This window comes from Bombus pyrosoma, linkage group LG9, assembly GCF_014825855.1.
Source record: "Bombus pyrosoma isolate SC7728 linkage group LG9, ASM1482585v1, whole genome shotgun sequence".
Lineage (NCBI taxonomy): Eukaryota > Metazoa > Arthropoda > Insecta > Hymenoptera > Apidae > Bombus > Bombus pyrosoma.
Window position 1 is genome coordinate 11,868,490 of NC_057778.1, and position 24,589 is coordinate 11,893,078.

The 24,589-nt window shown below is 34.3% G+C and overlaps 7 protein-coding genes across 10 annotated transcripts; 3 read left to right on the forward strand and 4 right to left on the reverse strand.

Annotated features, from left to right (window-relative positions):
* The first annotated feature begins 2,841 nt into the window (after positions 1-2,841).
* LOC122570959 (beta-glucuronidase-like) lies at positions 2,842-11,411 on the forward strand. Of its 2 annotated transcripts, XM_043734024.1 has the most exons (12): positions 2,842-3,119; positions 4,264-4,393; positions 5,013-5,195; positions 5,376-5,474; positions 6,139-6,315; positions 7,794-8,026; positions 8,500-8,779; positions 8,961-9,235; positions 9,459-9,720; positions 10,108-10,296; positions 10,737-10,875; positions 10,963-11,411. In XM_043734024.1, the coding sequence occupies exons 3-12, from the start codon at positions 5,028-5,030 to the stop codon at positions 11,142-11,144; spliced, it is 2,004 nt and encodes a 667-aa protein (XP_043589959.1). In that variant the 5' UTR covers positions 2,842-3,119; positions 4,264-4,393; positions 5,013-5,027; the 3' UTR covers positions 11,145-11,411. The 2 variants fall into 2 exon arrangements, with proteins under 2 accessions (XP_043589959.1, XP_043589960.1); XM_043734025.1 differs by lacking the exon at positions 4,264-4,393.
* A 154-nt stretch (positions 11,412-11,565) lies between these two features.
* Positions 11,566-12,833, reverse strand: LOC122570963 (zinc finger HIT domain-containing protein 3). Its single transcript, XM_043734032.1, has 2 exons — positions 12,426-12,833; positions 11,566-11,960 (listed from the first exon to the last, which is right to left on the reverse strand). The coding sequence occupies exons 1-2, from the start codon at positions 12,494-12,496 to the stop codon at positions 11,624-11,626; spliced, it is 408 nt and encodes a 135-aa protein (XP_043589967.1). The 5' UTR covers positions 12,497-12,833; the 3' UTR covers positions 11,566-11,623.
* Positions 12,834-13,143: 310 nt separating this feature from the next.
* On the forward strand, positions 13,144-14,187 carry LOC122570857. Its single transcript, XM_043733744.1, has 5 exons — positions 13,144-13,228; positions 13,322-13,368; positions 13,465-13,588; positions 13,701-13,756; positions 13,902-14,187. The coding sequence occupies exons 1-5, from the start codon at positions 13,144-13,146 to the stop codon at positions 14,124-14,126; spliced, it is 537 nt and encodes a 178-aa protein (XP_043589679.1). The 3' UTR covers positions 14,127-14,187.
* A 101-nt stretch (positions 14,188-14,288) lies between these two features.
* LOC122571246 lies at positions 14,289-15,639 on the reverse strand. The gene is made up of 4 exons (XM_043734795.1): positions 15,481-15,639; positions 15,253-15,393; positions 14,903-15,049; positions 14,289-14,582 (listed from the first exon to the last, which is right to left on the reverse strand). The coding sequence occupies exons 1-4, from the start codon at positions 15,547-15,549 to the stop codon at positions 14,436-14,438; spliced, it is 504 nt and encodes a 167-aa protein (XP_043590730.1). The 5' UTR covers positions 15,550-15,639; the 3' UTR covers positions 14,289-14,435.
* Positions 15,640-16,267: 628 nt separating this feature from the next.
* On the forward strand, positions 16,268-19,864 carry LOC122571156. The gene is made up of 4 exons (XM_043734541.1): positions 16,268-17,114; positions 17,311-17,421; positions 17,498-17,761; positions 17,844-19,864. The coding sequence occupies exons 1-4, from the start codon at positions 16,883-16,885 to the stop codon at positions 18,038-18,040; spliced, it is 804 nt and encodes a 267-aa protein (XP_043590476.1). The 5' UTR covers positions 16,268-16,882; the 3' UTR covers positions 18,041-19,864.
* A 151-nt stretch (positions 19,865-20,015) lies between these two features.
* On the reverse strand, positions 20,016-22,634 carry LOC122571155 (radial spoke head 1 homolog). 3 transcript variants are annotated; one of them, XM_043734539.1, is made up of 6 exons: positions 22,435-22,634; positions 22,003-22,222; positions 21,310-21,536; positions 21,071-21,178; positions 20,789-21,007; positions 20,016-20,299 (listed from the first exon to the last, which is right to left on the reverse strand). In XM_043734539.1, exons 1-6 carry the CDS (start codon positions 22,492-22,494, stop codon positions 20,150-20,152), a joined length of 984 nt encoding a protein of 327 aa, XP_043590474.1. In that variant the 5' UTR covers positions 22,495-22,634; the 3' UTR covers positions 20,016-20,149. The 3 variants fall into 3 exon arrangements, with proteins under 3 accessions (XP_043590474.1, XP_043590475.1, XP_043590473.1); XM_043734540.1 differs by having other exon boundaries at positions 20,789-21,178; positions 21,310-21,467; XM_043734538.1 differs by having other exon boundaries at positions 20,789-21,178.
* A 149-nt stretch (positions 22,635-22,783) lies between these two features.
* LOC122571157 (small proline-rich protein 2D-like) lies at positions 22,784-24,513 on the reverse strand. Its single transcript, XM_043734542.1, has 2 exons — positions 23,266-24,513; positions 22,784-23,092 (listed from the first exon to the last, which is right to left on the reverse strand). The coding sequence occupies exons 1-2, from the start codon at positions 23,419-23,421 to the stop codon at positions 22,862-22,864; spliced, it is 387 nt and encodes a 128-aa protein (XP_043590477.1). The 5' UTR covers positions 23,422-24,513; the 3' UTR covers positions 22,784-22,861.
* Between the last annotated feature and the right edge of the window lie 76 nt (positions 24,514-24,589).

Below are 24,589 nucleotides of genomic sequence, written 5' to 3' on the forward strand. Positions count from 1 at the left end.
GTGTTTGTTAGAATTTGTTTACGTTTACGTTTCGTTCTTTACGTTACTTTGTCATTATGCTCGCTTCGTGTATTTGTCCACTGCATGATATGATCTACGTCTGAACTAGAATTTTTTAATTTTGTTTATATATACAGAACGATTCCACTCTTCAATCGGAATTTGCGCAGTTAGTTAAATTTCAATCGATAAATGTTAAACTTTTGTGTAAATTAAATTTAAAGTGTTATGTATGCTTTTAGAGGATTTATGTTACAGATGGACTAGAAAACAAATTTACCGACAATTTGATACGTACAGTTAAAATTTAGCTAAGTCTGTTATCTATGCTTCTTGATATCTGGACTGTTCTTTCGTATAGTGTATATATTCCATAACTTATTTTCACGTGTCTTTCGAGGATTGATCGAATGTCTCTTCGATTCTTTAGGCGGCGGACGGGAATATTCTTTCTGTTTCAAATTTCAAATTTTTACTCGGAATTAAAAGATCAGCGAAATAGTTTTGTGCTTCTTGAAAGTAGGATTACGAGACGAATTCGTAGACTGGACAATTACACGCGATTTCTAATACGTAGTGCATAACTGCTGAGTATTCTTTCGAGATTGCGTTTATTTTTAATTGAAAAATTCCACGTGAGGAAAATCCATCAGGGTCTCTCGCATAATCACCTTCTCGTGATGAAACTTATTCAGAGATCGTGGTATTTCTCAATGTATGATTCCAAGTCCCATGAGATGCGATACCTATGTATCCTATACCTTGTCAGTCTTATTGAGTAACCAATTACAAAAATAATGGTAATTAGATTGCAGATTTTTGTACATTTATAGGAAATTTAAACGCGCAAAATCACACAGAATAATAACAGCAAAGTATAATGCTTCCTGTAATACTTGACAGGTAAAGCAATTTTCTATTGAAATTCTACTTTTTTAATTATGTTCTCAAAAATATAAATTTGCATAAAAATCCAATAATAAGTAACCACGAGGTAACGCGAAAACCCGATTCATATCCAATTCGTTGTATTCATCATTCTCTTCACAAAGTAATTTACATATTATATGTATCTCCTAGTAATTGATCTTTTAATTGAAATAAATTAACATTCAAAATTTATCGGTAAATTAAATTAACAAATAATAAATACATATGTTACTTTCATTATACCACTCTAATTGGAATCGTCTATGTGCGATATAATTAAGGATACATCACGAATCGGTAATTGTAGCGTTAATTGGATAAAAGATGTAATACGATTCGCTCTACGTAGTCGAAAAAGTTTTCGACTATACGAAAATTGACTTACACTGCCTATCTATGCAAATACACTCGTATTGGGCATGAAACGTCACCCATTAAAAACCGTGAATGTCCAATGTTACCAGTAATCGTAAATGCTCAGAAATACCACGCTAATCCCTCGTCTTTCTTTTCGCCTTTATTTCCTCCTTCGTATTCCAACTTGGTAAACGATACCTCTCACAGCGGGTTGTATTCTAGCAGACCGACTTATAACGATACTATCTTACGATGAAATCTGCTCTCAGCGGGCAAATATGCACCTGCGGCTTTTTATGCCTCGTAAATCGATTAGATTCCGTTAGCCTTTTTGGTTATGACGATTGAAAATTTCATTTATTTTATATCTGATGTATCAAATGTGGGAGAATTTTAGTCAGATTAGTCATGATTAGAACAACAAATAACTATTTGAGATAATATTCTTGTCGGTTATTTTCCAGTTATTCGAAAATATAGAAGGCGATATTTTTAAAACATAACCGCGTCATGTATCGATAAAAGTTATATACACTTGTTAAGAAAGCTAAGTCTGTTATCTTTTACCCAGTGAAATATGTGATAACCATAATAAGTATACAAAGAAAATGCCTGCTACGATGCGATAAAGTATAAAGTTCAAGTATATGCACGCAGAGAATTCAAACAGTGTCATCGCGATAACGCAATCTTTAAGTAAAAGGGAACGTCAGGCAAGAAATCCGGAAACTAACCTGCAAATGTTAACGAACTCTGTTTACACGGAATACTAATTTAAGATTCACTCAGAGTTAAGGTACCTGCGGTTAAGCGTACCATACCTTGGACTTTATTTTCTCGAAACAACCAGCCATGTTATCCTGTTTCTCGATATCTTCTGAATAATCGCAATTAATTGCCAGACGAATTGAATATAACGGTCAATAACGATTCTATACTGAATCCTGTTATTCATGGCGGATTCAAAATGCTCGATTTAATTATTTAAAACGACGAGAAATTCGTCCAGAGCCTAAGAAATATATCGTAGGAAACGAAACATTCTTCGAACGATATAACGGATTTAAACGAATCGCCTGACCAGTCAAACGTTCAACCGCGTTATTGGCAAGAAATCAACGAGGATGAAATTCACCTTTCGCCGATTATCGCGTATGTTTCAACAAAATTTTTGCACTACGAGGCTATCCAAGTCTTCGACTTCTCTCGAATGCTAAAATTTCTATAAATACATTTTCTTGAAGCTTAAGCTCATCCAGGGAAGAAGGTTACGCGAATATTCCAATTACGCCTTTATGTTTTCACGTGGTTGATAATTAGAACGATAAAAAGAAACAAAATGGGTAATTTTCGCAAACTGTGAGATTAAAATTTCAGAGAAACAAAACGACGATGCGGAACGTCTCTGATAAAAAGATATCCGGTAGTGTTAGAAACTAGTCTTTCCGATGATCTCTTCCATTCATGTCGTTGAATCAGAAATGATGATACGCGGCGACATAATGTTGTAGCCGGTTGGGCGCGGACACCCGATATATAAGAGCAAGCCAGTCGGTTGGCGAGCCACAGTGCGGTCCGATGGGATAGGTACAACCGATTCTCTAGTCTAGTAGCGTGTAAGATCCGAACAGGAGAGAACGTGCCAAGTTCCAACGACGCGACGAGCGATGCTGCATTAACCGCGTCCGGAAACGAAGAAACCACCGTAACTTTTCCTTTCTTCGGATAATTATCGCGAAACTATTCGAACCAACGATTTGCAGTGCCTGTTGCGCGACAATCTTCTCGAATGTTTGCCATTCGATGAACTTTTCCATCTAAATACAGTAAAGGTGAGTGTTTTGTACCAAACTGATCTTGATCGATAAGAACATCGAAAGCAATTGGTTCGCAATTAGGAAATCGATATAGTAGGCGATCGTTCGTCGCCAGGCAACGAATCTCGTGATTGAAATACGCGGATCGTAGACATTTAGAGAAGAATAGGAAGAAGAATCTTCGCACTTCTCTGTGCAAGCACGTGTACTTACGTAGATCTTCTATTTCGCGTCTAACAAGCCGGCGAGTTAAAACTCTTCTTTCAAAATTCTTCTTTCAAAGTTGGATAATTCGTTGTGTAATAGCGCGTCATTTTCCTAACGACAAATCTTCCACTTTCCGATCAAACGTGACTTACAATCGGCGAGACATTTCTTAAATTCGTGCAATCTGCCGTTTCAAACCTATGCATGCAAAAATTCTTGGCGAGAGACAACGTTTCTTTCGTTCATTGGAACGAGAGCGTGGGATATAAAAGTTCGAGAACCGTAACAAGATCCTTCTAAAAGTCTGGTCCTACTATGCTGAAATAGAAATTTCCAAATTGTATAAATAAAACGGAAATAACAAATCTGATTACAACAGAATGCTGACTCGCGTTTGCCCTTTAACTCATCGATTAGGCCGATAAGTATTAATAAAAAGACTATCGCAAATTGAAACCAATAACAAAGATAATAATACTAATAACAAATGGCGTTATCTGCGGTTGAAGTAAAGATCAACGATTTAGTCGAGGTAGTAATCAATAACATAACAAAATTAGATCCAGGAAAGGACTGGACTAGACGATAAAAGAATATTTTAACAACAAAGATAAGATATTCGATAGCGACGAAGCTTTCTCTCAACTAATACGGTCTAATACAAGCGAATCGTGCTCTTTGTAGTTCGTCAGGAAAAGATCGAAACTTTCTGTACACATCGACTTTAGCAAAGCACAAACAACTACGTGGAATCGATGTGCGAGTACGTTTCTTTGAATGTCGATGAGAAATTAACGATCGTTTAGCGGTGATTTGGCAGGTATTTGCAAAGCATGCGTATAATCGCATGCAGTATCGTAAATAATTGGACTGTCGATACCGTCTGTGAAAATATCATTCCCATCGTTATAAACAGTGGCAATTGTTATGTTCTCATGATGTCCATTCGTAGAATTAGGGACAGCGACGACGGTGTGCACGTGCGACACGAGGAAACGATTTGATGCTTTGGGAAGGGAAGTCTGCTCTCGTAGGAGGGCACCGTGCCAGGAAGCCGATATTGATGTGAACGAGACCCTACGGTACACACCACTTACTACCTCCTTTTATATTAAGTTAACCCATTAATAATCAACATTAATTTTTTATACACGCGGCCGAGGATGTTGCCTCTGTCGGTCGAATACAACGACCGATAATTTGGATTTTTCATGCCTTCGATCAAATGTCTTTAACGACGTCGATTTTGAAGTTTCTTCTTTTCTAATTGAAGATTAGATACACGTACTTACACGTTTATTATAAATAGTCTCGAACATTTAATATTTTATATTTTACTTTACTTTATTTTATTTATTTTTTTATTTATTCAAGAACGTACTTGACATTGCGGATTTCTAATTCTTTATCGTTAACCGATATCGCTGACTATTCGTATAATTGAATTCAAATACACAGGATAAGCCTAAATAAAACGTTATAGGCTATTTCCTCAGAACCAACGCAGACGTCGATTTCATTTTTCCTATTTTACTCTTCAATGTCTCTAGGACGATCGCAAGGAGGCGAACATTTATCTTAAACGACTGCAATAAATTTACCGTTAATAAAAATTTGTTATTAAAAAAATACTTCACTATAGTTTCTTATGTTTCCAAAGAAAACAGAAACGTAATCCTCCGTTCGGTTATTTCGTTTCAGGAAAACCACGGAAAAATGTGGCGTTTAGTGTTTCTTGTAATTAGCGCGGTAATGGCCGGGGAATCGGGTCCAGAAATTGAATATCCCGAAACTCCGATAGAGTATTCACCTCTGCCCCAGGAAGAGGATATACCCTCGCCACTCCCGGGAATGTTATATCCACGGGAAAGTGAATCGCGAGAGGTAATTTGAAATTTCTTATTTCTATCAGCGGTACACATTGTCGCCTACTTAAACGTGTTGCTTTCATGTACCAAATTCTAATAATAAAAAAGCTTTAGCTATGATATTGACATGTGAAATCGCTCATTCGATAATTAGATTATTCAACGATTAAATTTAACAAATTCATCCCGTATTAAGGTGAAATCTCTAGATGGCATGTGGGATTTTGTCATTTCCCCATCAGGAGACGCGCTAATGGGTTATAGAGAGGCATGGTTTGCCGATGAACTATCAAAGGTATCGTAAAACAAAAAACACATATTTTTCACTTCTCCTATGGTTATGGTTAAAGAAAATATAGCATAGTCCTATCGATTTAAACAACGTAAAAGTGTTACGAAAAGAAAATCGTTTCATAATATCTGTAAGTAGATAGTGGATTCTTCTAAAATATAAGAACGTATCAAAATACGTATAAACACATGTATATAAAAATATTCAAAGTTCGTCGTAATATTTGATGGACGAAATAAATTTTTATTTACGTTTTAACTGTCTCGTCGTATCGATAGAAATATAAATTTGCACGAACATGCGCGATCCACCGAGAACGTTAAAGTCATCGATCGCAAATTGCTATGTTAGATATACTATATACCTAATACCATACACCACATACATATATACATACATATATGCTATATTATAATCATCAATTGTTCATTAAATCGTAGTTCTATTTTAGTAAGTATGAAATTACAGAAATTAGATTTCGGAAAGTTCAAAGTGTAAAACAAGGTACAGTTTAAGATGACTTGCAAATAGCGAAAGCGATACATTTTGTTTAATTGTACCTGTTGCATAAACGTGCAGAATTGAAGTTGCGTAAATATAAATTTTACAAAATTATACGTTGTCAACGGGAATTCACTTATGTAGGTGTGTATACCGCTTCGTCTAGGTAGGAAATGTGATGCAAATGCCAGTACCTTCGTCGTATAACGACATTACAACCTCCAGGGATTTGAGAGATCATATGGGCAGCGTTTGGTATCAACGATCTTTCTTCGCACCTCCTTCTTGGCGAGAACAAAGAGTCTTTGTCAGATTTGGTTCTGTCAATTACCTCGCGCAAGTGGTAACTATTTTACTTTTCTATTGTTTTACTATTTTACTATTTTTACAACAATCTTTTCTATCCTTTGTTAACGTCGTACGATCGACGCAAATTCTTAAATACAAAGAAGATGTAACAAACGGCGAATCATTAAACTTGAAATAGATTTATTATTAATATTTAGTACGCAATCTTTTTCTTTTTTTACAACAGCTTTCAGACGATTACGCATTGAATGTAGCGATATCTTCGTGATTTTTGGACCTACTTCGCGCCATTCTTCAAGGAATACTTTCTTCGATTCTTGCTTAGACGTAATACGATGCGTTATAAATTCTTTTTCCTAATTCAGAACAAAGATACACCGCATGATTTAGATTTGGTATATTAAAAATGATCTACTGTCTAACAGTATGTTTGAGATCATTATACCGTTGAAAATAATAATCTTGTTCTGCATTTTATATTTCCGCACTTTTGCTTTAAAATATTTAAATAATCACATTTGTCCAGGATATATGACCTCCTACATCAAGAGAAGCTCATACAACGCCGTACCATTACCCCATCACCCCTGTGTTTGATGGCTTGGACAATGTTTTATTCATCTAATTCAGTATTCGGTTTTCGCCATATTAAAACCCGTCCATCACGTTGAAAAATATGAAACTTGCTTTCGTCCGAGAACGGTATTTTGTCCCAGAATGCTATATTTTCGTGTATACATAATTAACAGCAAACTTCCATCAAAATTCGATCTTTTCTTACTTTGCTAATTCATGGTTTTCGTCTTGCAGCTCTTGATTCATATCCAGCAAGTTCTCAGTGGACTTTGAACTGTTACGAGACGTTTTTCCTTAGGTTCGCTTTTTACTATTCCAATTATTTCCGAGGATGTAATCTTAGGTTCTTCTCTTGTTGTATCGACTATCTTTTTCCTCGGTCTGCGAGCCCCTGGACGTCCGCTTCGTGTGCCACTTGTTACATCTTTTTTGCCAAGGAATCGTTTAATCACACTTCTCACGGTATGCGGTTGGTCACATAAAAATCTCCAGTCGATGGCATGGAGACGCAGAGTTGTCGGCCAACTCCGGCCGGCCAAAGACTTTTATATGCCTAAACCCACACCGATACTTCGTTTCGAAAGGAATGGTACGACTGAGACGAATAAAACTGGAAAGACTTAGGGCGGCGTTGCCTTGAAAAATAGATTTATCATTATTCGCAATGTCCACTTCGAGCCTGACAAAGTTCGCAAAGAAATAATAGTTGCCGACATTGCTTACACGATGGTGGGCAATGTCAATTTTTCTCGTGTTACAGAGGTCCATATTCGAAATTCTCGAACTATTTCTTCGAACTTTGCTAGGCAACGGTATGTAATGCCGACATTGTCCGGGCAAAACCGACTCCGCATACCCTGCGGACTTCGTCCGCAACATATAAATATGTATGTCGTTTGGCTATATATACATATATATATTCCTTTTGTGTTCTAGTGGATAAACGATGATCTGGTAACCAACCATGAAATGGGTCATCTTCCGTTTGAAGCCGAGATATCTTCGTATTTGATTTATGGCGGTAAAAATCGCATAACCGTCGCAGTTGATAATACTTTGCTTCAAACTAGCATACCACAAGGAAAAATTATCTTCACTCCCGTCGATAACGGAACGATACGCTTGCAAACTTACACTTTCGATTTTTTCAATTATGCTGGCATACACAGGTAAGCGTGAAAAAGTTAGCGTTTATACGATTTTTATATTCTTATATCTTGTTAACATCAACAAGATATATCGAGCGTTTCCGATACTTGAAACAAATCGAATATAGTTTTACTTACATATAAATAGCAAGGAATATCATATATGTATATATGTATGTGTTTTCCTACTGTAAAATAGCACAAAATATATATGTGTATAACTGATTTATAACTATAAGATGAAATTTATATTACGTAGTAAAATGGCCTATTTGTTGGCCTTTCAAAAAATCTCACCTTTCTCACTGATGCGTAGAAACAACGGTGACAAAATAGATTCATAGAGATACATGTTTACGAGACGAACAACAGCAAAGTAACAGAGCGGAATAATTTACGCAGAATAGTTGAAAAATGCGTGCGAGCAAATTTACCGGCTTTCACCGCAGCGATAAGATATCAAACAGAGTTAATGTAACGTTTCCAAATTACAGACCAGTTTTGCTGCATACAAAACCACGCGTCTACATCGAAGATATTACTGTAAAGACCGGACTAATCGGTGATACTGGTATCGTAAAATACATAATTCAACCGGCAGGCCTGCAGGAGCATGAAATTCCTATCTGTAGAGTAAGCCTGTTCGATGCCAAGGGTATTTTAGCTATACAGGAGCCTATTTACGGACTTTCCGGTACGCTAAAGGTACCATTTCCTAAGCTCTGGTGGCCTAGGGGTATGAATCCTAGTCCTGGATACCTTTACACCCTAAAGGTATGTAACGTGTACTCTATCTCTTTACTCCGTTGTTCTTCCTTATTCCTAAAATAAAAGTAACAAAGTGGTTAAAACGATTCTTACAAATTATTACCTTCTATCTATATTTCAACCAAAATTTGCCCAAGCCTGCAAAATATATTGCAAACGTAACCAGGAATAACATTACGATTCTAAGGTTACATTGTCGGTGGCGAATGACAGCAAAGTAGACGTCTACAGGCTTCCAATTGGCATCAGAACATTGGCCTGGACGAATACGAGTTTATTACTTAACGATAAGCCCGTGTACATGCGAGGATTTGGTAGACACGAGGATTCGATTCTGAGAGGACGCGGTCTCGATTTGGTCACCGTTGCCAGGGATCATGAGCTACTACAATGGATCGGTGCTAATGCCTATAGAACCAGTCATTATCCTTACAGCGATGAAGTACTTGATACTGCTGACCGGTAATCCCCACTTTCTACTTTTTATCGTGTAAAAATATCCAATATTATTGATGTATAAATTATGTGCCCCTTTTTTAAACAGTTTTTAATATAAATCGCGTATATATTATATGTCATCTATATAAAAAAAATACCACATAAATCAGAAAAGGTCAGCATACTCTTCAATTCGATTTTACCTTTAACTGCTACATATATCTTTTACCTTATTTGTTTTCCAAAGGTTAGGTTTTCTCATCATCGGCGAATGTCCTTCGGTAGACACTGAAAATTTTTCACCGATTCTTCTTGCACGTCACAAAGACTCGTTATCGGAGCTCATAAGGAGGGATAAGAATCGACCTTCGGTAATTATGTGGTCCATCGCTAATGAGCCCAGGACGCAACTTCCGGAAGCTGGTGAATACTTTAAACAAGTTGCTCATCATACGAAAGCACTCGATCCTACCAGACCAATTACTATTGCCATGGCTCGAGCAGTTCAGGTTACTTTCGCAAACATTTATATCGTATAGTCGTTATCGTTTTCCTTGTAAAATAGAATGTTCCAAAAAACTATGTATCGCATCTTTTCTCTTGACGAAATCTCGATATAAAGTCTAAGTTTTTACACTCTTCGATGATGAATTTACCTAGTACGTGGTGGCTGAAGAGCGAATGAAAAAAAATTTATTTGCATTCTATGAATTGCATAGAATTGACTTTGAAATGTTAATACTTTATTCCTCGAAAAAGTGTTCTGTATATTTGTAGCGTAACTAAGCGAATTTTCTTCGATATCGAACGATTTTTTTCCAAATACATGCGTTAATTTATAAAAATTAATACATTTGACTCGAATCTTTAATAAAAATCAGATGATTATTTTGTAGGAAGACAAAGCAGGCGAATACCTTGATGTAATTAGCTTTAATCGTTATAACGCTTGGTATAATAACCCAGGTCGGCTCGATACAATAACGACCAGAGTTATAGAAGAGGCTGAAGCGTGGCACAGAAAATATAATAAGCCTGTGCTTATGTCCGAGTATGGAGCTGATACTATGCCTGGATTACACGAGGTAACTTATCCAGTAATTACATGGAATTCAAACCAAATCAAGAACAGTAGCATCTTTTAATCTTTTTTACGCTTTAGGATTTTCCACGTTGCAAACTTATGACTTAAACATCAGAAGTAATTGTCAATATATACATATATATTAATATTAATGTCGACGATATTTTATTGTCTTTCAGCTAATTACAAGATCTAATTACATCTTTCATTCATATTTAGTTAGTTGAGTTTAGTGTTAATCCTTTTGCTGATGCGTTTCGTATTAAATATTAGGAAACATTTCACTAGGAATAAAATATCATTTTGAATTTATATATGTGTTGTTGCAATCTATAAATTGTTAACAACTATTTTAGTATAGATAAAATCTTTTAAATCTTAATTAAAAGAACTTCTTTGGACTGTAGTTCAAATTTATTAACACTGTTCGTCATTTTCCAGTTGCCTGAATATATATGGAGCGAAGAGTATCAGAAGGAAGTATTATCTAAACATTTTGAAGCCTTTGATCAACTAAGAAACGAAGGATTTTTTATTGGGGAATTTATTTGGAATTTTGCCGACTTTCGAACAGCTCAAAGTAAGCAAAAGTGTCGAGAAGAAAAATACAATTAAAGCTATTAATTAATACAAACACTAATAGCTAATAATAAATTTATGTTTAAAGCATTCATTCGAGTAGGTGGCAACAAGAAAGGTGTATTTACAAGAGATAGACAACCAAAAATGGCAGCTTATCATGTTCGAAAAAGGTATCATTTTCTTCAAAAGGAATTGGACGGAACAGAAATACCGACAGATCTCGAAGATTATATATCGCTTCACTATTCTTTTCATTCAAGGCTTTAATATCATATCTTTTAGTATTTTGCTATTGTTGTTAATCACTTTTTAAAGAGAACAATTTGTTATTTATCTATATGTAAACATTGTATCAAAATTATTTGCTTGTTTGTTTCTCTTTTAATGTGTAATCTTCATCTTTGCGAAAATGCTACCATCCCTGAAGTCTAAATATTGCCACCATTATATGAGCATACATCAGTTATTATCATTCTATGTTTAATAAATGCAAGTTTTACATTGATTTTTTAATAAATGTTTTTATACAAAATATAACCGGACATTTATGTTATTTTGTATCTATTTATAACAATTTAAAAATTCATTTGATTAACTATAATGCTACTTAAGCTGAAGAAAAAGTTTTCTAAAGGAAATATATTACCGATTATATAGATACAAAGAAGAAGTATAAAGTATTTATATAAAAATATTTTATTGTAATCTCCTCATATGTGTTCTAATGTGATATAGATCTATATATATTAACATAATTCATCGTTAACTTCAGGTTCAACAACTTTCAAACAAGCATCTGCCATTTCTACAAATATTGGTTCAGTCATAGCTAAAGCGATAGCTCTTGTTGGATTCTTATCTGTTAAAATTGCACGCATTATATTTCGTACATGCGGATTCTTTAAGCAGTTCTTTAATTCTTCACTATGATGTAACTGGTTCAATTTTTCAATGGGAACTGTGTCTTCTGTCGGAAAATCATATTTAATTTTATCCTTCGTATCTTCTATAACTTCGTTCTCCTGAGACTTCAGTGATTGACAATTATTTAGTTTATGCTCCTTACAGCAACCTATGGAACAACTAATACACACAATAAATTATTAAACTACAGAATAAAGTTGTCTTTATAAGAAATATAATATTTTTAAATGAAAGAAAGAACTGATGCAATATTAAGGGAATATTTGTACTTTTAATGTATTACTAACATACAAATATTTCCACATAAAGAAGTTTATCAATTTTGTTTAAAAGAAATCTGTTCTTATTATTTATTCTGATAAATCTTCGCTAAACATAAACAGAATTTTCTTATCTCAAAACTAAATAAATACAAACTAATAACAAATATTATTACATGTTACTATGCATTATCATATTAAATAATTTATATTTTGATTAAAATTACAACAATATACAATAAAATTACAATAGTCTCATATATATATGATATACATATGCACGTATTCATATTTCTTAAAATCATTACACATCAAAGCTTATTTAAAATATTGTCAGTATGAATATAACCTCTATCATACTTACTAAGCTTCTTCACAAACAGGACATTTATACGAACATTTCGTTTTCCCACATATACAACAAATATTTGTCATGATGATAACCACACCGGTATACCACACAGTTTTAAACAATTCAATATATCATTTAAATTAATTTCTGATTACGCACTTTATGCATCTACCGTTTGTGATTGTTTACTTTTGACCGTGTGACTATGACAAAAATTGACAACTCGAATGATAAGTTAAATAATATATTTAAAATATGTTGATTCTATCAATCCATCATTCTATCAAATATAAATAACACGATTAAATTGAATATAAATAAAACTTCATAAAATCAATTTCCCGTGGCTTTGCATATTCACCGTTATTTTCTTGTCTGGCATTTAATGTCGAAGTTAACATTCTTGCCACGATCCGTAACTATCTTCATAGAGAAAAGTCAAGACAGAATTCAAACGCGATATTAATATTTACAACGTCATTAAAATTGGACAATTTGCTTAGCATCTAAATAGTTTGATTTTTAACGTATAATATATCATGTGTTCGAAAATTACCAAGATATCCTATTGTATTAACTACAAGTGCGTTGAACATATAGATTAAAATGGAAATATCAATTTTCCATATTTTTTCAACGATAAATACGTATGTATTTATACTAGATATGTTTTTATTGCTATAGAAAAGAATTAAATAGATTCTCATTTCTAAGTTAATCGACACAACGAATGTATAATTTGAAGGATTCAAATACAACAAATGTAGTTTCCTTCAATGAAAAGATTTCAGAAAAAGTCTGTCATCGATCAAAAGGTATTTTAAATTGTTTTGGAAAAAACTGTTATATAAAATTATTTTTATTCATAAGTCCATGTACGAACGTTGTTCATTTATTTGTTATTTCAGGCCCTACTGACAGCTTACAAAAAGTAGAAAAATTAGAAAATAATAAAGTAAGTTTAATGATAAAATATATTACGTTTTAGGAAATTTTATACTGAATTTTATTTGATAATTTATTTAATAAATTTATTCTTTTAAAATAACAGCATGATGTACATCAATCACCAGAAATAAATATTAGGAATATAAGAAAGACAAAATGTCTACCTATAAAATTTCAAAAACTAATGATTCCAAGGAAAAATACAAAATTGAGTTACCATTTCATTAGTAAGATTTTATGTCATCTATCTGTTAATAATTTTATCCTTATTATTATTTATGTTTGAGCCATATTGCCATATATGTAATATACTAAAATAATAATGGGATTTTGTTATAGAAAAGAATAATAATTCATCTAATATATTAAGTGTGCGAAGAAATAGTAATATCAAAGTAGGTATTTTTAGTTTATTCAAAACTAATATCTGCGTGATATAGTGTAAATAGATAAAGAGAATTTTTTTAAGTGTTACTTTATTAGCATATTAAATAATATCATTACATTAAAATGCTACTATTTGTTATTACCTCGCAGCAGAATGTACTCGATGATTCACACAAGGTGGCAGTCCAGTCAGAATTCATACAGGCGTTGGCAGAAGAAAAGTATACAGTGGATAAAATAAGATTTGGGAATATAAGTAAAGTTAGCATACTTCTCTTGTATCTTCACTTTTTGCTTTGTTATTATCTGTCTTTTTCAAAAACAAGCCATTTTGTTGAGCTTTTTGAAATGTGTCCGGCGAAGAACAATGGAGATTGATTATATGTGTTTATATAACATTTACAATTAATAATAGAGGAAATGATGCATTTTGAACAATAGTAAAGAATTTTTTATTACAATTTTTATATTAAAAGATGAAGCATATATGTATATATGAAAAATAAAGTTAACATAAACCTAAAATTAAGTATCCGTGTGTATGGTAATATCTTTATTATCCAAAGAAAATAGGAGTTACTTTTACAACATTAAGTAAGTAATAATTACAATCATGCATAGGATATAATAAATATAAACGTTGAAGGATATCTGATAGTGTAATTTCGAACGAAATCAAATATTTTATTACTGCTCAGCTTCTACTTTTACGTTTAGTGTGACACTAGAAATTAGCTTGTCACCTTGCTTGAAATCACATTTTGCAACATAATCTCCGGGTTTCATACTGCTGAACCAATCGCTTACATCGCAATCTGAAGCTGTTTGTTCACCCTGGGTGATGAAAATCACATTTTAATATCAATATGTAGCTTAAATTATGTATACGTAACATATGAATACGTAAATTAAAAACAAAAGAGGTACTTATATGTATAACTTGTGCTGATAATTATGTAAATGTATCGAAACATTTTACAATTATTTAATTGTGCCGGATATGTATCGTATAATATATAACTAATATTTTTATCAATATAATTAATATATATTATTTTATATATAATATGTAATTATGAAACATTCGACTCAAAAAAAAGAGATTTTAAAATGTTGACGAAATATTTTGTATTATATGCATATAAACTTCTTACCTGTGCGACAGAGCACGAATCATCTTCCAAATCTGGGGTTTCCATCGACGCACAAATATCATAGCTTTCGAAGTCCTTCATTGGTTTATCAAATTTCTTGTTCTTTTGACTAACTATGTCATCGCCTTTATAAACCATTATATCGGCCTAAAATGGAATATCAAAATATTGCCATCTATCGTATTAACAAGTTTTTATGAGGAAATTGGAAAATATATTAAATTTTTGTAGATAACTATCTAATTTACTTAGGAAGGATGATAGGAAAGGAGGTGACGAAGAGGAGAAGGTAGAGTCCGAAATAGTAAATAATAACGTTAAAATTAAATAATATTTAAATCAAGATATACCTCTATTTCACCTGGACAATCCTGTTTGACAAAAATCTGTGAAGAAATAAGATTATCCGCTAGGCTGTGAGTCCATGAATCGACCAACTCGTTGTCTGGGACGTCTACGTAAAAATCGGTAACTGTAACTTTGGTGGCAGCCTAAAAAATATAAAGAAAAAATTATAACTATTAAAACTATATTATATATTCGATACTGTGGGTTTATACAATTGTTTCAGTCTTTACCTTGACATGCGATAATGAAACAATAGACAGAATAACCACTGATAATAATTTTTCAATCGATAACTTCATGGTGACGGCTTTTAACAGAGATCGTTCAACAATTGTTAGCAAAACCTGTATGTTCTCCAAGTGGTGTTCGGTTCATATTTAAAGGCATAAACAACCTTCTGTGTACTGTACTGTCGCTATGATTGGTTGTTTCGAAATAATAGATCATTAACAATCGCGTTCTTTTAACATTATAAGTACATCGAAATAAGTATAATTGTGGTTGCGTGACTTTTTATAGTTTATCAAACACGAAATCGCGGGAAGTAAAACTAAATGCAGAAAAAATATCGTGTATGATATTGTAGAAAATAAGAAAAACAAACAAGATATCTAAGCATCAATTTTTATGTCTGTTATTTAACGAGATTATCGAGAATAGTCTGTAGGAAGTTACGTCTACTTCGTTAGTGTTTCGTTTTTCCTGATTTCAGATTAAATAACAATGGAGACTTTAGCTCTATTAGATCAAATTCCTATTGTAATATTGACATTTGAAAAAATTGCATTTTACAAATAAAATTTGAGAAAAATTTTTAGATTCGTAAATTGCCCAACTCGATATATCCAAACTTCTCGAAAACGTTTCGCATGCACTAATTTTTTAAATTATCTAAAGCGCTTTAAAGATTATAATTTCGAATAGTCCCGCACTTAGGGTTGAGATCTCGATTGAAAATCGACCTATATCGAATACCATCGATACTAATTGATATAGCAAATATTCGATACGGAGTCTGTCGCACATGGTTTATTGTGGGCATCGTAGCGCAAATGCAAGTTGACGAATTAGTGGAATTTGAAGATAACTTCGTTATGTTATAAGACCGATAAGAAATGTTGCATGCTTTTGCGGTGCAACGATTTTGCAGTGGTTCGCTTAACCAGAAGTGGGCATAATCAAATGTAGATGCCGGTTCGTGCAATAACATTGTTTTGTGTTTCCTGAAACGGGGGTGTGACAGTTCTTGTGCATTCCTAAAGTATATATCTTTTTTTCTTTCGAAATGAAACTGAACGTTGCATAATTTTTACCTTCTGCTCGTTCAGTGAACTCAAACAAATCACCGACGTGAGAAATTTTCAACAGCATATACGTTGTACTTGAGATTGTTTATTTTTCTTTAACTGAATCAACAATCCAATTATAGCCGAAAGTACATAAAATTGATCTCAATTACGCGATTTGTATCTTTTTTAAGAATTCGTGCCATATTTTAATATTATGCAGTTTTGAACGACATACGAACAGATACCAAAGTAGCCTAAGCTATTTATAGGTTAGAAAAATACATGCGTGCTGTTGTCAGTTACGGCAACGGCGAATCATCAAGTAATCTTTAATGCAAACCCTATGCATTGGCTTCAAGCAACCAACATACGTGAAGAGATGCCGTTAAGCCAAATAAATCAAAGTAATTTTGTTAGTACCAGCGAAAGTGTAAATCCTGGCACTGAGATAGCATCAACTTGTTACACCCCTCCACCTTCGTATCACAATATTAATTTACCTCTGGGACACCCATCGACTCTGACTAATGATTGTGGTGCACCACCTACCTATGAAGAAGCCATAGATCCAAATGGTAAATAATATTCTTAACAGAATATGTGTATCTATGTCTGTCTCGAATTGTTTTTGTAATTTCATCAAAGTGAAGACAATATCTCTACCGTCTGATTCTCTACAATATCATTGCGGAGAAATCTTTGTTTGGTTTAATTTTGAATAACGATTTATAGGATTGGAATGTTGAAGAAGCGATTGTTTCTATTTTTTAGCTCCACCTCCGTCTTATGATTCATTGTTTGGTCGTATGAGGGAAGCTCATAAAGTTTCAAAAGGAGTGTTTGATTTTTTGAAAAATATTATTGTATTACTTCTAGGCACTAGTAAGCAAAAATGTGAATTAATATTTCGCTAGGTTTTAATACAAGGATTATTAATTTTGTATTTCGATGGTTGCAGTTGGATGTACTATTATCTTAGGAGTAACAATAGTAGTTCCAATATGTATGATGGTCATTGGAGGACTTTATCTTTATGATTGCCCACAAGGAGAGTATATTCCTGTTTATTTATTAGTGGGTGGTGGTTTTGGTGTTTTCAAGCAGTTGTTGCATTTGTCTGCAAGAGTACGTCAACGTCAGGAAGAACGAGACGAGGAAAGAATAAGACAATCTCCCACGCAAACATTAATTAATTGTTTTATGCTCGGCTGGTTTATTATAGGTTAGTAACACAAATATACGAATCAAATGTTTCTCCAGGTGTTTATAATTTTCCAATTTTTATACTCTGTGTTTGCCCACAGGCTCAATGTGGGTATATAAGGAATATGAGCCAAATTACGATCCATCTCTTGGCAAATACTGTAACAAAACATTGTATTTATTCGCCTTTTGGCTAATTACAGCCGTTTACATATTCTTGGGGGTGATAACCGCTGGCTTTTGCAGCATTTCAGTAGCAAGCATCGCGTTTCAAAGACCACCGCCCGATCTAATGTAAAACACTATGGTGTCATTTTAAAGGAGAGAAACAGTCGTTCAGAAATCTATCATTTTGGGAACAAAACGACAAATTGAAAACAAACATTTTTTGTGAATATACAAAAATCACGTCATAACAGGGCACAAAATTTCGTCCACGCTTTACGTACCTGAGATGCTTAAAACAACAATCTACAAACGGATCGTTTGCACGTTTAAAATGCACATAAAATGCGTTCGAGTCCCAAAATTTGATGCTTGCAATCGTCGAAACGTTCCCTGATTTTTCAAGCGTACTCGATTGTGTTTCAACGTCTAATTAATTAAGGCGACTTTTGCTATGAATTAGGTCAAATCACCATAGGAAAGCCGATCGATTTCTTAAAATTGGTGTATAGGTAGAAAAAGTGGAAAGGAAAGAAGGAAGCAAAAATAATCGATGATGCTTTAATCGATTCAGGGCTGTGGATAGTTCGCAACAAATGCGAATTTTTTTGATATTGTGCCAAGAAATCGCAAAATCGTAGAACGAAGTATTTTGCTATCGAAACATCGGTCGCCCGCATCAACACCCGATTCGAATTCTTAACTTGAGTAGAATCTCAGGACGTGTCATAAAAAGAAGAGAGAAAAAAATGTTCTAACACGGAAGTGTCATCGAGCACTGTGATAACATATACGAGAAATTATGCCGTCATTAACGTGTTGAATCATGATATTCATATTGTGGCGTCTAATTAAACATCAGCTGTTCTTTTACAAGTGAAAATGGTTACATCTACTTGTATAATAGCTTCTTGTTGAAAGACTGCGATACTTCGCAAAACACGTTTTTTTATTCCTTTGCCCTCTCCTCCGTCCTTTTAAAACCTTTCGACCTTCATTGAGGCTTTATGTCAATGTAGTCGAATAACCGTTTTATAAAGACTCGTTTGAAGATTAAGGGGTAAACTATATATATATATAAAATATACATATGTATATTAAAATACACGCTCCTTTTAGTATTTCGAAACTATTTGAATGCCAGTATTTATTAGTATCGTCAGAAAGAACAATTTTTAAGAAATCTTCGTATTTGATTGGTATTTAGGTTAATGTAGTGGAGGATGGAGAATTTTCGATTGGAAAAGCAAAATGTATTCCTCGACGTTTTATTAATGTTAAAAAGGAAAATGTTCTCCACTTTCATATGACTTATGAACTAATCTGTACTATCTGTATTTTTTCAAAACAGCGTTTTTGTCTTCCTATTTATGTCCGGTTCAACCAAATGTTGTAAATATATTTCGAAATCATCTCTCTCTCCCCCTCTCTCTCTTTCTCTCTCTCTCTCTCTCTCTCTTTTTATATATATATATCTATCTATCTATGTATCTAAATATTTACGTGTTTCCATCGACGAACGTAATTTTGAAATACACACGCTTGTGCGTTATAAAAGAGAGAAAGAAACAAAAAAGAAAACTTAAATAATCGAACGATACAAGCGAGCTTGCGCTTTCAAGAATACATATAGAAAACACACAAATCATTTACGTATCTAAAACTATGTTAAATCGATCTTTGGAGTAAAACTGAATAGACTGCAATCGTATGTTGAGCGTACGCTTAGCTAATATTATGAAAACGTATCCTCGTTCTATCTGTTGCTGATATTCAATGTAATACACCTTACGTATGTATACATATACGTTACATATATACTTTAAACACTTTGACAAATGAAACTTCCGAACAAGACCTACGTGTGCCTGTAAAATAAGTTCTTTACATTGTCTGATATTATGGGCACATACGCACATTTATTATTATAATTTCCTAAATAAAGTGCTTAAAAACACGTTGCGTTTTTGCCTAACCACATGTAAAATTGTTATCGAACATGTACAAGTTTTGTATTGTATTATAATTATCATTTTATACTTTTATTTGTTATTGTGAGAAATATTTTAGCGAATTTTTATAACCCTCCTCCTTGTGCACAAAGCTATCAAAGCTTCGGTAAGAAAATAATATTGAAATTAGGTCATAGAAAAGCTTGATTCTTTAACAAATGGCGCAAAAGTTTATAATCGAAGAAGAAATTAATATTTCCTTTTTCACGTTTAACGTTGATTTGTTTAAATTAAATTGCTCCAACGAATGATCCAGGATAATCAGCGTCTTCGTAATAACCGCCGCCTTCACCTTCGTATTCGTCTTCGTACTTTAAGTATCGTTCCGGTGCCATTATTAAGTCTTCCGAACACCTATCTAATAGAGAGTCCACAGATACCTAAAAATTAAATATTTTTTAAGCAATCAAACTAGAATTAAAAAATATCGATTTTCCTTTATTACTAGAGTTGTACGAAAGGAACTCGTATTTTGCGAAGCTTCATGACAGATAGCTCGTTGAGTAACTCGATTGTTTACGCAATTACAAAAACGGATGTATTCAGTAAGATAAAGTGAGATTCTGAATGCAGATACCGCGATTTTATTAATAAACACAGTGTTGACAATCTGCCAGATAAAAATGGGAATAACTGGAAATATTCATATGGAAGCATATGCAATTATTTCAGATGGTTCATTTTTCTACTTGCATTTTTTTAAAGCGGATCTCTGCACACTTAAGCAAATTTTTGAAATCTGAATATCGTGAAGTAATTGTTCGGTATACGTTTATACATAAGCACGGTTTAGTGAAGTAGGAACGAGCACGCTGTATACATATATATATATATATATATATAATTCCTATTGATTATGCATATCTCACCTCTTCCTGTAGAGGTACTGGCTCAGGTGGCAATAAATCAGCATTATACGGCGTAATGCAACGGGCTCGCCATAATGCGATAACGCCTTTCTTTAAAGCAAGTGGTTCAAATGGCACAGGCTTAGCTTCTTCCAGTTTTGCACCCTCGGTATCTTCTAATTTTTTATTTCCCTCGCCAGCTTCAGCTTCTAACGCGGCAGGTTCAGTTACTCGTCCTTGCTGAATCGAATATTTATTATCCTTACGTAAGAAAGATAAATATCTTGAAAAATGAATTCTAACCTCGACGGGTTCTTCCTTTGTCTCGTCGTAATCAGGATCTTTCACGTGCACGTAGTGTCCATGTTGCATGCAAGCGTTTTCAAAAGTGAAGCAGCCACGTCCATAAGGCTGTTACGTTACACTTTTATTAATATTTATCCACGCTTTACGATTATATGACTTTACAAATCGTTTGTCGCTAATAATAATAATATACTAATAAAACATTTTAGAAATAATTCGTGTAAATATTAACTCGCCAAATTCAGTTCCCAAAATCCGTGGAATCGATGTCGAGGATGAATTAATTGGCCAGGCCCTTCCATACGATCTTTGATCCACGTGCCCATAAATTTCGTGTTCGTATCGGCGTAAAGATAAGATCCCATGCCGTGTCGAAGATTTTTCTTCCAGGAACCTTCGTAAACGTCGCCATTTACGTAATAATATACGCCAAAACCATATTTCATGTCACGTTTCCACTCACCTACGGAACGCGTGAAAAATCTCGTACGAACATATGTCCGTACGTACGTTAATTTTCGACTTGTGGATGACCGAAGAAAATATTTTCAAAGTCCTCGACGCGAAGGCCTGCAGACGCTTCCGATACTTTCTTCGATCGTGCATAATTCGCAAATTGTGCCACGTAGAACGTACGATTTTTAGTTACATATTTTAATATGTACATCCATTGCCTAAGGCATGAACACGTATTTACGAATCACCCTGTATGGTTACGAAGGGAAATTCACGCGAGTTAAAAACGTGAATGGTGCTTTAAAACGACGAAGGAAATATAGAAATTTCATTAAATAAAAGGCTTCGGATAGTACGAAAAAAGCTTGAAAGTTCGAATTTTGTCATTAATTTATTATTAAATTGTTACTTAGACTCAAAACTGACCATCCCTTGACGTCATCCTCCCCCAATGGCTATCTGTCGTTTCTTACCCTCGTATCGCGTTCCGTCGGGGTACCAAAAGGTTCCTTGACCGTATTTAACGCCTTGTCTCCATTCACCATCGTAACGAGCACCGTTTTTAAATACGTAAAGTCCTGCACCGTGCCTCAATCCCTTGCAATATCGTCCGACGTACATATCGCCGTTTGGAAGCAAAGCTTTCCCGTTACCATGCCTATCACCTTTTTCATTTCTTTCGCCTTCGTAAAGCTGCAAACGTAATCCGATACGAAGGAAGGTTAATTACGAAGGTTAACTTTCCTACTAAGATAGGACGAAGCTATGGAATTCAATTTGATAAACCGATTCGATAAGTTTGCAATACTGTTGTAAATTGTAAAACCAAAAAATTGTTCTTATTCGTTGTGAATGGTAAATAAAAAACTGTCCCGATCGAAAGACAAGTTATTAATTGAACGTACTCCTAGCGGATTTACTTCCTCTTCCCCTCTCTCGCCAGCCATTTCTTGACCTTCTAACATGTTATCGTATATGCGCCAACTACCCTTGCCCTTACAATGTCACGACGTCATTGAAAATGTGGCGTCTCTGAAGTTATCTCCCTAGATCAGTATCTCGTTAAGAAACGAGATTATTCTTTCTAGTAAGTTATACAGATATCGTTTGACTATTTCTAATTATTCAGATATACAACGAGCAATTAAATTAAATTGAATATTGCTATCAATATTGCTCCTTCGAAAATCACGCAATTTATTTAACCAAATAGAATTAATTCAATTTAATCGCAATATATGACACGCTATCAAAGAAGTCTCAGCTTTTTAATAATTTATACGATACAAGAATTAAAAATACGAAGTACAGTATGATCTTTAAGCTCGACAGTCAGCAGCACTTCGCACAGGAAGAAATTTCACACTTTGGCAGATCAGAGAAATAAAGCGGAGAGTAAGTCGAGCCATCGCACGTGCAACGAATACAGTATCGTACACAGGATGGTGGTGGTTCTATTTTTGGTGCTGGACATTGAGGTGGCTCTGGACAAGGAGGTGGTAAGCAGTCAACGACGTACAGTGCGGGTGGTTTCGGTGCTGGTTCTGGACGTTGTCTACATATCTAGCAGCAAAAGAAAACGTGTCCGTCGTTAAAAATTGTACAAATTAATCTTAGAAAGCTTGAGGAAGAGTTTTATCGTATCGAAAGAAGAACGAAAGTTTTGTAAAATATGTAAGAAGGTTAACGTTAAATCCAGTCTCGTTAATACAAATTGTAGGCATTTTAAAACGTACGAAAGGTGGGCACGGACGAGGACAACGACATTTTAGAGGTGGGTATTGCTGAGGAGGTGGACAGCCGTATTTCGGACAACAGAACGGCGGAGGCTTGCAATGATAACACGGTGGAGGCAGAGTGCTGGTACGCCTTTTCTCTTCGCGACAAGACATGTTTATCCGGAGGATTTATTTCTATCGAAAATCGAAACTATTTCCTACAGCATCTTTAGATATGAATCGTCCAAAAGGAAATAACAGCTTCGCGCGACTTAGAAATTTATCCACAGCATTGCCTAACAAATTTTCATCGGGTTTGTTTAATACGAGAACAATTTACACAGATCTGTATATATTCGCTTCGAATCGATTACGTTTCTTCTGTTTTTCCTTTCTGACGTAACTAAACGAATATGTTCACACGTATGTTCGATTGTCCGATTCTTTACTTAAAAGTAACACGGCTAACTACAAAACCTTCTCTTCTTTCTTCTCGACGTTTAAAGTCGCGTTCGCTACAGAAACTATAAGAATTGCGAAACGGTTCCATTAATTTACTGTCGGGCATAGCGGGCTTGACGGGTAGAATACGCTCCAATTATCTGAGACGAAGTAACAGCAAATTGTTCTTTATTATTTCCGAAGTTTCGTGAAAACTTATAGCTAAGAGGAATGACCAAAATATATAGGCAGATATAGAAAATCGCTCGTATATCGAAAGAATAATTTATTAAAAGTATAAACAAATTGGTCTTCCGCGAGAATCGAACAATCTCGCGTAACAAGGGGTTACTTTCGGTGGTGGTATCTCTGGCGGTGGACAGCATATCGATCGAGGATAATAGCAAGGTGAATATTCGAGGCTGTGGAAACAAAATCCGTGATCATCGCATCTTCGTATATTCCTTTTGAAGTTAATATTTCATCAACATACCCGTTGCGAGTGTAGGTAACTTGAAAATGAACCGAAGACGTGCCATTCGTCGGTGGCTGAATATTTGGACACGGTGGACACGTTGAGAAACAGGTTTTTCTAGACTCACAGCGCGATGGGTAGCTGGGTGGATATCTGCATAGCGCGTCTTCTAACGTCGTTGACATTTTTCTTCGTTGTCAATTCGCCGCTATTATTATCACTATGCCGAAACAACGAGTTTTGGTTTTATATTGCACTTGGACGTCGAAAGAGTATATTAAGTAAATCGATAAATCCGAGACGGCGAACAGAGAAAGTTGAGAGATAAAAGTTGTATTAAAATTTTGAAGGTTATTCAGTTCAAATTGAACATGGTTTTGCAGATGGAATTTTGGTAAAAAGAAGAACGTGCTCGAATAACAGTTT